This window comes from Agelaius phoeniceus, chromosome Z, assembly GCF_051311805.1.
Source record: "Agelaius phoeniceus isolate bAgePho1 chromosome Z, bAgePho1.hap1, whole genome shotgun sequence".
NCBI lineage: Eukaryota > Metazoa > Chordata > Aves > Passeriformes > Icteridae > Agelaius > Agelaius phoeniceus.
In genome coordinates, this window is record NC_135303.1 from 25,480,104 (window position 1) to 25,494,860 (window position 14,757).

The window sequence follows — 14,757 nt, forward strand, 5'->3', positions numbered from 1 at the left end:
CAACACTTCTGAACACACCTGACAACTCCTTTTCTGCCACTGAACACTTCTTGGTGTTTTCCAGCTTGACAGGACAGACATCGGCTGTTTATCTGTACCCAAAGAATCAAGTTTCAGTATTTCCTTCATTCCAAGGCAGGGATGGGCAACAACCTCAGAGCTGAACTTCCTCACAGAGCATTTGAAAAATGTAGTTTGAGAATCAAGTTTTTCTATGCTCACTATTGCAAATCAGGCGAAGCACCAAAGCAGATGTGGCAGAGCATATTGTCATAGGTTAATGTATATATATACTGTTAGTTACATGTAAAGAGTAGACAAAAGAAATCAAATCATCCTAAATCCTGTAAAGACAGTTACTGCAACTTCTGTTAAGTTCTTTGTACAGCTTAATCAACACTGGAATAGAAACTGGGAAGGGAGTAACTTTATATGCATCACTCCACTATGCAAGTCTTTTCATATCAGAGAAAACTACATCAGAAGCAGATGAATCTCTGAATTCTGAAAATGAAACGAAAGTGTGATAAGAAATTCTAAAGTCTGCAGGTTTCTTCTTTACCAAATATTGGTAGCAACAAGGTCACAAATCTGTAATGCACACTTATACATGGTAAATAAGCTTTAACTGTTCATGAACTGTACTGGTGATGGCATTTATACACTTGTTTCTTTTTTGTGGGAAAAAAAAAATGAACAAAAGCTTTGGCCTAGGGTAAGACCCCATTTGGAAACTCATTGACAGCATGCTGCAAGTTCTTCCTTCAGAAAACCACTATAGCTGCTTTAGCTCTTCCTATCTGTGTTTACTCTAGATTTTCAGGCAGGTTTCCAGGTAGCAATAACACTTCCGACAGTCACATAATACTGAATTTTGAACAATTACACAAAGAGACTTTATTCCATAAAAACAGGAAGTTGTTATATGTATGAAATAAATAACTATGCTTACAGATAGAACATTGAATAAATTCTGAATATTTTCAAAAAATTCTGTTCCTAATACATAAAAATGTGTATCAATACAAATCCCCATACGCATCATCATACACAATGCCAAAATTAACATACAAGGACCTTAGATGTCTAATCAGGGTTTGGAGCAGTTTAAGGGCAAGCACTGTTTTACCATATTTGATGGCATATAAACTCTTGCATAAACACAGCCTTTTAGATCTCTGTTTTTTCAAAATTCATACTTTTAAATTGTTCTTCAAGCACATCAGAATCTTCATCACTGTCTGCACTACTGAAATTTGTATCAAAATCCAGCTCATCCTTCAATTTACTGCTCTCTTGGCCATTTTTAGAAGTCTCACTGTCAGTTTGGTCTTGTCCTTTATCAATCCTGTAGAAAGCAAGAAGGATATTATCAGCACCCACTTCTGGAATCTCAACAAGAATGGGATGGAGGATAGAAAATCCTCCTGGCATTCCATCCCAATGTAGGATGGAAGATGGCAGGAGGTGGGAAGAAGGAGGAGAGGGGCAATAAAAGTCCCTAAAGTTACTTCACACTAAATAAGAAGGATATAAAACACAGTGAAGTATGCATAAAACAGTATTTAGTACAGAAGAGACTGCAAAGAAAGAAAAGTAAATATTTGAACAGCTTGACCAAGTAAGCAACTGCTGGATTGTTGTCACAAACTAGTAAATTAATGTTTTACATATCATGCTCAATAGAGAGCACCGGTAAAAAAAGCCAAAAGCCTGCTAAATATACTATGGTAACTGTGCTTAATATCAGTCCTTGTTTAGTTCTTCTGTTCACTAGTAACTGAATCATCAAGTGGCAGACAAAATGCAAACAGTAAAGTGGCTTGTGCATATTTTATGATGCTCTACATCAAAACCCATTTTGAAGTGCTTTGTTAAGAAGAAATACAATTTACCCATTGGTGCTAAAATGTCTTATCCAACTTTTGTTGTCTCAGCCTCACTAACATCAATAAGCATTTTACCCCCAGTTGCTTCTGAAGACAGTGAGGAAAATGACTCCTACTGATTCATGTTGGGATAATTGAGAATATGGCATAAATTATGACAGCTTCTTGGCAGTTTCCAAACGAGGCTTATTACAAGGGGAATTACCAGTACAGGACTGAAACTACGTACTCTATTAGCTACTTACGGAATCACTATTTCTTCTTGTTTCCCACACTTAGCACAAATTTCTAGTTTACCAGCACATGGTCGACAAATAATATGATAAGGATCTTTTACAGTCTTCTGGAGGCATTTCACACTGTGAAGAGAAAGAAAATATGATTCAAAAATATTGTGGACACTTACTAAACATTCTGCGTTCAAATACAATGTAGAAAAGAGGAACAAACACTCACAAAAGAGGAACAACACATCTTCAGCTGATTTCAAATTAAACACTCAATGTTTTATCAAGTAGCATAATCAAAATCATTGCCATTCACCCCTCTCCCTTACTTTCCTCAGGAAGAATTAATAAAACAAGTATTGAAAAAGAAACATAAAATAAAGAATTTTATATTTAAGTTGACAGAATAAACATTTCCGTTCATTTCAGTAGGCAGTTTTTACTTTAAAATTGCACAACTTCCATTTTAATGATAAAAGCAGCATATGGCATAAAAAAGTACATCGACTTTACAAATAAAAAGCTTTCAGCTGAAACATTGAAATGACTTCCTCTTGAACTTCTCAGAGTATAAACTGAGTCAGTGCTAGACTTTGTTTTCTATGAACACAAGCCTGCATGGAATAGTATTCTCAACAAACCCAACCTAATAAGGTAGAGGGCTTGGGCTATTCTTTTTCAAAATGTGATAATATTCTGTGGATTTTGTAATTTCCAAAATTCTATGGCTTAACATTCAGCTGACATTTCTATAGCCTTGTATATCTGGAGAACGTAACTGGAACAATATACCCCATGTAATGCTGATCTCTTGACAGTAATTTTTAATGCCTCAAAAGCTCTTCCCAGACACGTCATACTAAACAGAGGCAATACCAATGCAAGGCAAATCTATATATTTTTTAAAAATTAGTTTGACTTCTAATAATTAAACACTCAGAAGTAAAGTAGGGAACACTTGTGGTTGTACTAAGACTCATAATTTTAAAGATGTTACAAAACTAAAAATAATTGAAGTATTAATTGAGGTACAGGGAAGTCCTCCATCCCCATCTTTTGCAATATAAAGATTCCTTTTTTTTAAAAATTATGACATTTTTAATGTCTATTACGCTTTTACTTCACCTAGAAGCTTCATATGTTGAAAATTTTCCTTGTCGTGTCCTTGCAGAACAATGGCTCACCCAGCCATTGTACTGGTGGCATAGAAATCATCATCAGTGAAGCTAGAATGCTCTGAGGAACAACTTCTTCATTCAAAAATATGAGAGAGAACATCACATACTCTTTTATAAGCTGCTGTTCTAAAATGTCACTTTAGAACATTTAGAACAGTTCTTTAAAGCAGTTGTTTAAACAGTTCTTTAAACAGTTGCTTAGAACAATTAAGAAGCTGTCCAATGCTTCCCTGATTTACATGGGGTTTTTGCCTGCTCTCTTCCCTTTGGGAAAAAAAAAAAAAAACCAAAACAGGATGTACAAATAACATAGTTATTTGAGAAAAAGTGGAAAACCCAACTTCATCTGTGGTGCACAGAACATAGAATTCTTATTTTTTATTCAGCAAGCCTTCTACGTAATCATTTATTCTTTACATGAAAGGGTGAAACTGGTTACTAATACCAAAATACAAGCTACTGTGACAAACCTGGCTGTACTGTGCTCACAGCCCAGCTGTGGTTTCTCTGAGTTCTATGTTTCAGCAATGAAAATGTTTCAGACACTGGCTGTGTCTGCTACCACAGGAGGTAAGGACCTCTGCAACAGAGCAAATAAGAAGGAAGCAGAGAGCATCTCCTTCAGAAAACTAAAATAATTACATGTTTGTGATAGGTTAGAGTACTTATCATCTTTGTCACAGAGTTACACAAAAACAAGCAATACAGAATTCTATGCAAACAATGCCAACATTTGCTACTTAGGATTATAGTTTCTTACAGAAAAAGAGAAAACATGCTAAGAGGTAATGAAATGCATGTATTGCAAACATTGGCAAAGTACAGAAGTCAAGAGATGTGAAGATCCCTCTAATACAGATGTGAAACAAGACCTTAGAAAATTGTGTTACAACATGGTTAGGTAGGACTTTTTGTTCAGGAGGACACTGACAGTCTTGGAAACCTACAGAAACCTACAGGTCCACAGTTCAACCAGATTTAACAGCAAAGAGGGAAGCAGTTGCTCTTCCTCTGTGTCTTCTTTTCAGAAGTTTACAACAAAAGACTTAAGAATTGGAAAATTAACAATGCCTATATGTTGTCATTTCAGACTACACATTTTAAAAATATTGCATAATAGCAGCTTCTTCTTCTGAGTTTCCAAAGCCAGAATATTTTCCAAAAGCTCACAAACTACATACCAACGATTAACAAAAAATATATTTACTCACCATTTCTTAGGTTTTGTCAGTAGCTTGTACTTTCTGAATTTTACTCGCCACTCCAAGATGCCTTTGCAATGCTGACACACTCCATCATGAAGCTTAGCATTTATTTTCTAAATAAGTAAAAAAAATACATTGATGACTTCCTGCTGTAAAAAGTAAAATCTTGCTTAGAAAGCATTTTACCCATCTTACAATTAATACAGTACTATAAACATGTTTGTTTGGTATTAATATCAAGCTTTTCATATACATTTGCCTACAGATTTTCTTTAACGGAAAGGATACCTTGAAATTAAAGAATAGATGATGATGATTATTATTATTATTATTTTAATTATCTTAATAATCATACTTCTTTCTGTTATTATATTGCTGAGAATTTAATACTGTAGGTATTTAATTCTTTCCATCTCTAGAAATTTTACAAAACGGATAAAAGAAGAAATAAGCCCTGAAATACACAGCTTTTGTCCAAAGAAGACAACTTACAAGACATAGCATTTAACTTATTGTTCAAGCTATCACTATACTACATAGTTTAAGTAGTCTCAGGATTTTTCCTCAGATAACAACAAAGTAGAATCCACACACTACTTGCAGTCAAATTATTCAATCTCTCTCTAATCCTAGCCTTCCTTTATGAAAAACATTTTTGCTCTCTGCATCTAAGATAATTTTATTTTAAATGGTAATTTAAACCATTTTTATTTTAAATGGTAATTTAAATGGTATTTTCAAGACAATGAAAAATTTACCTTAATATCTCCTACAACATTTTGTGTTTAGCTTCCTTAGAAATATAAAATGTCAACTGGCTAGTAGTATTTGCACAAGAGAAGTTATTCTGAGATGGGAAATGGTACCAAATCACACTTTTACCTTATATAACAAGCTATGTTGTTGTAAGCTCAATCCAATTTTATTTCTTTTCTATTTAAGAATGCCAGCACTAATGTTGTCTATCATATGGGTGTTCATATTAATTGAGAAATTTAAAACTAGAAATTTCAGGGTTAAAAACCTCATATAATAAAAATGTATTTTTAAAGATAGTTTAAAAATGGCTACCACATCAACATTGTTAAACAATTAAAATTGTTTAAACCACATCTACTTCTTAGCATACCTAAAAGGAGTGATTCTGCATTAATCTGGACTTCAATTGATGTTACTCTTTCACAAATAAACTGAAAAAAAATTATTCTATGAATACAGCATCTTCTGAAGTAATTTCCTGCTTTTATGACTCACAAGAGTTTCTTACTACTCCACAAAGCTCTACTTCAATATATAAGACCAAAAAAACAAGGCAAGCTTTAAAAACTCAGTATCTTATTCTATTAAAAAAAATTTATATGGCAGAGGAGATGCTATTTTCAAGTGAAACTATACTCTGCGACTTATGTTCCATTGTCTTCTTTTTTATTAAACTTGCTCATTCAATATGAGTTTTCCTGTGGTGTGGTTAACTGATTGTGTGGTGCTTTCTGGCTGCTTCAGTTAAAAGAAAATTATTTTCTAAATGATCAAATATAGACTTGGCATATTAAGAAGCCAACCAAACAAGGTTTTGCATACTGCTTGAATTTTGAATACAGAAAGCTGTGGTTCTGATGCATTATGGATATATTTTCCAAAAAATACCAACAATTGCTTAACGTGCAAAATTTCTGAGAGAAAAAAAATCATCAGTAAGTTCCCAGTAGATATCTGTTAAAGGCAATTTAATAGCTCACAATTCAATATCTTGCAATTCAAACTGCTGTGAGCAGTGCCTGTGTTCAGTCTTTCAAAATTCATGCAGTTCAAAGACAAGCCTTGTTTTCAGGACCTGACCAGCACGAAGCAAGGCTCCAAGAACTATAGTCCACAACCTCCCCCCAACGCGCAAACTAGCATGAACTTCCCAGCGCTCCCCCTCACTCCCCTGACCTGCAGTGACTGGTAATGCAGGAGGCCAGTAAGATACACTGTAATTTGTTTTTCCAGGTAGGGATACATTTATTGTTACCAGCTGGTTTTAGTTTTGCTAAGGCAGAATCCAGTGAAAGTCAAAAGACTGCAGAAGCTTAAGCTGAAGGGAGATGGCTGTTCTTCCAAAGAAGCAGTTAGCTTCCTGGATGAAAATGATGTATTTTCCCTTAACACATCCTGACATCACAGCTGGGGCTGGGAGCTGTGCCATAGAGTGATCCAGGGGCAGGCTCAGCAAAGCCTAAAGCTCCTGGAATGCAAGAGCCTGTGTTCAGGACTGCACACCCTGAAGAATGATCAGAAAATACTTCAGAAACCTCTCACCTGAAGCAAATCCAAAGTTCATCAAACAGGCAGCATATTAAAAATTCTGCTTAATATTTGCTATGGAACAAGGAAATATACATAGTTATTATTCATGGAGCTTTATAAAGCTCTTCCCCACCCCAACACTCTCATCATCTGGCTCCAAAATACACCACAATCACACAGGGATGAGTTTCTTTTTTCTTCTTTTTCCAATCAAACCGAAACACTGACCATCCCAAAAGCTGAAGATGCCAAAGATGAAGGGACAGTACAGCAGGGCACAGGCAATCCAAGAGGTTCCTCACATACACTGATGACAACTGCCTTCTCCAAGTGAGAGAGGAGCCAACAAGCAGAGGTGCTGTGCTGGACCCTGTTCTCACCAACAAGGAGGAGCTGGTGAAGGTGAAGCTCGAGGGCAGCCTGGGCTGCAGTGACCATGAAGCAGTGGATTTTAAGGACCTTGGGGCAGCGAGGAGCTCGGGAAGAAGATCACTGCCCTGGACCACAAGAGAACAGACTTTGGCATCTTCAAGGATCTCCTTAGTAGAATGCCATGGGATAGAATTGTGGAGGGAAGAGTGGCCCAAAAGAGCTGGATGATACTGAAGAGTTGTCTCCTTCAGGTTCAACTGCAATGCATCCCTACAAAGAGGAAATCAAGACAGAAAACTGAGATGCCTGCATGGGTGGACAAAGAGCTCTTAGAGAAACTTAAACAGCCAGCTTACAGAAGGTGTAAGCAGGGGAAAGTAGTCTGGAAGGAATACACAGAAATTGAGGCAAGGAGATGGTTAGAAAAGCTAAGGTATGGGCAGAAATAAATCTAGCAAAGGATGTCAAGGGTAAGAAAAAAAAGGTTCTTTAGGTATGTCAGTGATCAAAGATAGACTTGGGAAAATGTGGTCCTCTCAGGGGGGATTCAGGAGGCAGAAAACCTGTTTTCCCCGGACATGTAGAAGGCATTTGCACAGTGGAATTGAGTGTACCCTCAGCAAGTTTGCCAATGACACCAACCTGTATGATGTGATCAACACACTGGAGGGAAGGGATGCCATACAGAGGGACCTAGACAGGTCTGAGAGGTGAACCTGTACAAATCTCATGATGTTCAACAAGGCCAAGTGCAAGGTCCTGCACATGGATTGTGGCAATCCCAAGCACAAATACAAGCTGGGTGGAGAAAGGACTTTGTGGCTATTGGTGGATGAGAAGCTCAACATGAATTGGCAGCTTGCAGCCCATAAATCTGGCCAGCAGTGCAAGGGAGGGGATTCTGCCCCTTCACACTGCTCTTGTGAGACACCACATAAGCATTCAGATCTGGATGATGAGACAACATAAGAAAAACATGGATTTATCAGACCAAGTCCAAAGGAGGGCCACTAAGTAGACCACCCCTCCTAGCAGAAGGACTAGAGCACCTTTCCTATGAAGGCAAGCTGAGAGTTGGGACTGTTTAGCCTGGAGAAGGCTCTGGGAAGACCTTAGAGCACCTCCCAGTACTAGAAGGGGGCTACGAGATAGCTGGAGAGGGACTTTTACAAAAGGATGTAGTCACAGGCCAAGGGGGAATGGCTTCAAAATGAAAGATTTTAGGTTTAGACCAGATCTTAGGAAAAAATTCTTTACTGTGTGGGTGGTGAGGCACTGGAACAGTTTCCCCACTGAAGCTGTGGATGTCCCACCCTTGGCAGTGTTCAAGGCCAGGCTGGATGGGGCTCTGAGCAACCTGGTCTAGAAGGAGGTGTCTCTGCTCACGACGGGGGGTTTGCAACTAGATGATCTTTAAGGTGCCTTTCAACCCAAACATTATATGATTCTGTCATCACATTTATGTGCATCAAAAATCACTTTAAGTATCCTGATCCAGGCATAAAGATGCCTGGAAGTTTCAACATGGTAATAGCACAAATCTTAGGCAGCTATTAAAATTGCATCTGCTCAGAAGGTCACAAACTGGAAGAAAGACAACAGCTCTAAGTTCTAACTTCCTCCTTCTAAGGGGCACACATAGAGCATCTTCCCCTTTTTCAGCAATTTCCTGTATTTTTTACTGAATTTTGATGCCTCAAGTATGGGGCACCAAAATTAAGTTGTAATTTATCATTGGCTCAGCACATCTGAATACAAGAGCCACTAAGACTTTACAACCCTACCAGGCAGTTGGTTTAGAAAGTCAATAGAGAATGATGGATTGATGTAAAGAAAGCAGTTAGAAAGTTTAACTTGTGTTTATCTTTTAGATTTATTTTGCTCAGAAAAAAAAGGTATGGTATTTATATGCTACCATTACTAAAATAAATTGTTAATTTACTATGTTTTTTTACACTTCATTCAGCATCTCTCCTGACCAAAATAACCCATAACACACCACTTTCAAAAGCAATGGAGACTTGAAGAAGTAAAGAAAGATGTCCCTAATTAAAAATTTGAATAGTCTGTTTTTTCAGATTTTTGAAAATGCTAAAAAAGCATGTGAGAGAAGTTCTCATAATAAACCTGAAGACAAATTTTCTTGTTTCTCAGTTCCCGGTCAGAATGGGGAAGTCAAATAAACTCCTCTGGTGCTTACTTTTCCTATTAATATTTACTTTTTAATATATTTTGTATATTGTTTCAACTTTCACAAACTCATATTTTTTTCCTTTTGCCCATTTAATAGCTTGCTTTTCCTTGAGGGTATTAAAAAACCCAACAGCCCATACAAAATCCTGAAAAAAGCTAGTAAACTTCATTATTCTTTTCCAACTTTTCTACCCAGCTTTTATGCAGGTAGTCAGGGCCTCACACATAAATAGGAGGTAGTGTTTGAAATTAATTTCTTGGTGTGAAAACTACTCCAACATGTTAGATTATGTTTATGTTGCAGCAGTTTCTCTGGGGTTTTCTTTATGCTCATTTCCCTGTTTTAGTCAATATCTCTCTCTTTTCTTTAGCATACTTTGCTCCAAGGAAAAGTGCAACTCATCCAGTGCTTGTGGTACATCTACACATTCTCCAGGGAAATTAGAGTTATGCAATACAGACATCCCTAAACAGCCTTAAGGTATGATGCCACAAAATGCTCCATGTGCACACTATAAGCACATTCAGTTGTACATGAACGAATCAACATCCTCTGATCACATAACCTAATATTAAATCACCTAACAACCTGCCAAAAGCAGTTTAGAATGTATTAAAGTAAATGAATGCACCTACACCTACTAACTTGGCACACAAAATAATCCCTAGCTAAAACTAGCATTAAAGCTCTCACAGGTAGGATGTAATGACAGGGCTTCAAAGAAGCTTCACCATCTGTTTGTAAGCTTCTAATTATGTATGAACCTATGGGTATTTTGATTTCCTCTACTGAAAGCAGATTCCTTCTACTAAGCACATATCAGTGGTCCATTCTGCTGTAACTGAGTGTAATGTTAATGCTACTCATAAACTTCCTTGTCAGAAACACAGGTGGCACTGCTTCAACCAGCAAGGCTGAATGCAGCACAAGGGTAAATGCAGGATTTCTGAACAAATGAACTTATCAAAAAAATGAAACTCCACAGGACCTCCAGCACATGACTACTAAGCAGTTAAAGTAGGTCACTGCAGACTGACAAATGTGAAACTGAGCCACCAGATGCCAGATTTCAGGGTTCCAGTACACATTACACAGGCTAAAATTGTCCCCCACAGAGCTTCACTTGCTCCCATATTGTATCAGCATTACTTGAAAATCCTTTTTCTAGAGATGTTTTCTCATCAAGTGTATTTCAAAACTTAAACAACATATACATATAGCATTTAAGAGAGCACTGGAAGGACTCTCATCATCTCCCCCAGAAAGAATGGAAAATACACAAAGACACATACACACACACCAGACACACCTCCAGCACCTACCCACACATTCTTTTTCTCACTCTCTGCCCCACCTCCAGACTTGGGTTAGAGTCCAGAGCGGATATTGTATTTGTTCCTATTCTCCCTACATGAAAGGCTACAACCCAAGACTGAATGTACTTCTGAACCCAGAGTAAAAGGAGTGGCTAGAGAGTAGACTTCAGCCTACCAAGCTACTCTACGCTGCAGCAAGAACGTTATCTAAAAAACTGCAATATGGTTATCTAACATTTCCAGTTGGCCACTGGTTTATCTCTATCTCCTTTCTGCATTTCAAAATACGATTACTGACTCAGCATTTAAGCTCTACATTCAGCTGCTCTCTACCTAGTGCTTTCCCACAGTCTAAACCAGTGTTTCAACTGAAACAAGTGATTTATCCATGCACCTGGCTGAAAAAGTAACTGACATTAACACTATGGTAAAGCTGAAGTTCAAAGGTAATAAGCCCTGAAATTTAGGGAAATATGAATTATCATCTTAATGAAAGGAATGAAATGAGAAACAAATCAGTCCTTTGAGTGTAAATACGAATCACTTTGTGGTTTACCATCTTACTACAACAGAATTCTAAATGTTCTCATTAAATGATATTTGCTTTCATTTCTAGAACTACTGCAGTTTTCATGATGACTTATGTAATATACTTTGCATAAAATGTATATTCATATAACATAATGTATATTCCTCAGCTTGGTGCTGCAAAGAGCTATTCTGGAATATACCATGTAATGCAAACACCAATAAACAAATTCCAAGATTCAGTAACTAACAAGACAGTGTCTTACCCTGTCCTGGCTTCCTTCTTCAGGTCATCCTAAGATGCACACTTTTCCAGCACTGTTGTAGCTGTTTCCCAAATATAGTAGAGAGGCAGTGTACTTTGTTGCAAGGATGTTTCACCTCAACAAGCCTCAAGAGCAAGTCTGTAGTAATGCTGTAGTAAAGACTGATCATTAGAGGAAAGACAGGTGGATCTTCTAGCATGTTCTCAAGTAATCAGATCTGTGGCCTCTAAGATTAGAAAATGGATGACAGACACAGTCAGTGTCGGACAAAAAGCACGAAACATTTCAAAAAACCAAAAAAAACAACTGGATAATGACTGCCAGGAGAGAAAAGTCAAAATCCTATTAGATCAATTTCCTCTACAGATACTGCTTCACTGAAAGAAATAGCAATAACACCATAATTAACTACCTCAACTCCACCCACTGTACAACCTGAAGCTACTCTAGTAAATACTCAACATTGCTAATGCAGTGTACAATTGCAGCAGGATCCAAATTTTAAGCTGATAAGCGTTTTGTAGCCTTTCAAGATAGCATTGCATTGGACAGTGCACAACAGAAGACAGGCCAAACACAAACCCCCCCATTATGTTTAACAGCGATTTTCAGGAGATCCATTTTCTTTGAGAAGCTTTAAGCATTCTTTTGATCTACTGAGCTAATGAGAGATAGAAAGGAGCATGCTCCACTCCTTTATCAGTCCCTATGACAGACTTTCTATGATTTCTTCCTTTTCCTCATCACACCTTGAACATCCATGACATATCTGATCATCCAGGACTGCAAAAGACAGAGATGCAAAACCGTCATCATTCAGCATAGTCCATATCTAAACTATGACATTAATCACCACTTAATCTTTGCTAGTCTAACTTCTTTAAAACAGCAAAATGGGGCTAGCATCATTATATTGACCCCTGTGTATCCCTGTCCTGGTTCTGGCCAAGCCAGGGTTAATTTTTCCAGGCTAGGACACTAAGGTTATTCCAAAGCACCTGACATTATTTTGCAGGAGTGGGGGGAAGGGTCCCTTCCAGGCCACATAGGATGGTGTGGTCTGGTACTGCCAGGGGTCCCACATAGTGAATGCCTGTGTGCGAATCATCTCTTCTACATGATTGCTGTGACTGTTTTCTTATTTCATTTGCTGTTTCCAGTAAATTGTCCTTATCTGAACCTGTGATCCTTGCCTTTTGTGCCTCCAATTCTCTTCTCCAGGGCTACGCAGTGAGAGAGAGGAGGAGGGGTGAGTGAGTGGTGCATGGTTTAGTGTTTCAGTTACAACACTACACTGGGGAATATAATTCCTAAAACACGGCAGTACCTTAGGACTTGAATTTTTACATGACAGGATGCCCTAAGAAAAAGGAACGTATCCTTTCCCCTTACCAAACATTACCTAACCCCAGAATACAATGCACATTCTTCAGGATGCTACTTCCACACACTCAGGCCTCTCCATGAACCAGCAGGAACAGAGAGAAAAGAAATAATTTGCTTTACGTGGAAAGAAAAAAAAGACAAGTTGATGTCCACAGCTAACCTTGGCCATATTAAAAAAAATATTTTCTTGAGTGCATGACATTGTGTAGCGAGTTCTATAGGATATTAATTATTTTCAAAGGGAAGAAAAACAGAAAAACAGTCATGTGCATATTAAAGTGATTACTTCAGTTACAAAACAGATACCAGAATTCAGTTTCTCTTTGAAAACTTTTTTGATAGACCAGCTCTCTACAACATTTTTGTGTGCGTGTGTTTGTACCAGACAGAAAATACTCTCCTATCAGAGGTCATGCAGTGACTCATATAATAAATAATACTGTCACTGCTTAGAATCCCAGGAAAGCAGCCTGCAAGTTCAACTTGCAGAACCAGTCCTAAAAAAAACATTGCAAAAACCAACCAAAACAAACTCACAAAAAACCCAAACCTCCCTCTTTGACATCAAGGTTTTAACTTACTACTTTGTTCCCCTCCTCCCAGCTCTTTTTGACAACCCAGGCAGGTTCAGTTAAAGGGATATTGATATGACACCAATAGCACCAGATAAACTCTCCTAGATTGTTCATTCTCCGTTTAATCACTTTCTCGATTTAGCCTGCAAGATGAAACATCCCACTTTGGTGGTGTTACTGCTCAGACACACCGCGTGTTCTTCAGCCCCTTCCACGTATTATGTTACCAAAACTAAAAAGCACAGAGTGTATTTCAAGAATATATTGTAGACCATTTCCCCTTCCCTACTTAGTACCAAAAAAGACAAAACAGTCTTTTGGAACAACAGAGTGAAGATGATAACTTTTGTAGCAAAAGTGCTGACAAGACAAGCTGAACACACCTTTCTATCTAACTAATCAAAAGAGCTCCCTTTTCTAAAAAAGAAATTAAAGCACCCATGAAAGTTATCTCAAACGTATGCCAACTGAAGCTGGGTATTTATGTGGGATGGGGGAAAGTTGTTCAAACGCAGCTCTCAAAACATTAAGATTTCTCAGTTATGACCACATAGTCACACGCTTTGAGAAGACCAAAGAAAAGAAGTCATATGGATAACGCCTTTCAAGAACTCATATGGATAACAGGTCATTGAACATTCAATTGCTGCACTCACTGCACAAATGTATGCGCTTTATTTCAGTCTTCCTCTTCTAATTCTTTGGCTTAACAAGGTCCTCTCATGTCATGAGTATGATTCAAGTCTCACACTACACATTTGCCTACAATGACAACTGTCTGAAATGTCTTGTTAGGATTCTCTCTTAGCAGCACTGTGCCTGGTGCGGGCGGACCCGGGCCAGCGGTATCTCCATCCCTGAAACGGTCCCTCGGCATCCAGCGCCGCGTGACTTCCTTTGCGATCCCGAAGCCTATCAGGACCTGGCACCAGACCTCACAGGGACAAGGCATGGCTTCAGAGGCCGTGGGGGGACCTGCCCACGCTTTCGGTAAGAAGTCGTTCCCAGCGCTCCGGCCCCAAGCGTTGCAGCGCCTGCAGAGGGGCGGCTTCTGAGGCCGGGTCAGGCCCGCGTGTCCCCGCCCGGGCCCGCCCCCGCCTGCTTTGCCCCGGGCCCGCCCCCGCCTACCTTGCACCGGGCGCTGGTGTCGTACTTGTCGTTCTTGAAGGCGCGCGCGTTCTGGTGGCGCTGGGGCCGCGTGCGGGACACGTTCCCCCGCTCCGAGCTCATCGCGGGCCGGCGCCGCGTGCCCCGGAACTGCTCCCCGGCCCGCCCGCGCTGGGCGGCGCCGCCGCGGCTGCGCCCCCATTGGCGCTGCGGCCCGCGGGGCCC

At 39.0% G+C, this 14,757-nt stretch overlaps 1 protein-coding gene across 3 annotated transcripts; it reads right to left on the reverse strand.

The window, feature by feature from the left end:
- Positions 1-868: 868 nt before the first annotated feature.
- CZH9orf85 (chromosome Z C9orf85 homolog) lies at positions 869-14,737 on the reverse strand. Of its 3 annotated transcripts, none has more exons than XM_054652052.2 (4): positions 14,554-14,711; positions 4,506-4,612; positions 2,135-2,248; positions 869-1,348 (listed from the first exon to the last, which is right to left on the reverse strand). In XM_054652052.2, exons 1-4 carry the CDS (start codon positions 14,653-14,655, stop codon positions 1,171-1,173), a joined length of 501 nt encoding a protein of 166 aa, XP_054508027.2. In that variant the 5' UTR covers positions 14,656-14,711; the 3' UTR covers positions 869-1,170. The 3 variants fall into 3 exon arrangements, 2 of the variants coding, with proteins under 2 accessions (XP_054508027.2, XP_054508028.2); XM_054652053.2 differs by lacking the exon at positions 14,554-14,711 and adding an exon at positions 7,017-7,341; XR_008535851.2 differs by lacking the exon at positions 869-1,348 and adding an exon at positions 3,765-3,874 and having other exon boundaries at positions 14,554-14,737.
- Positions 14,738-14,757: the final 20 nt, after the last annotated feature.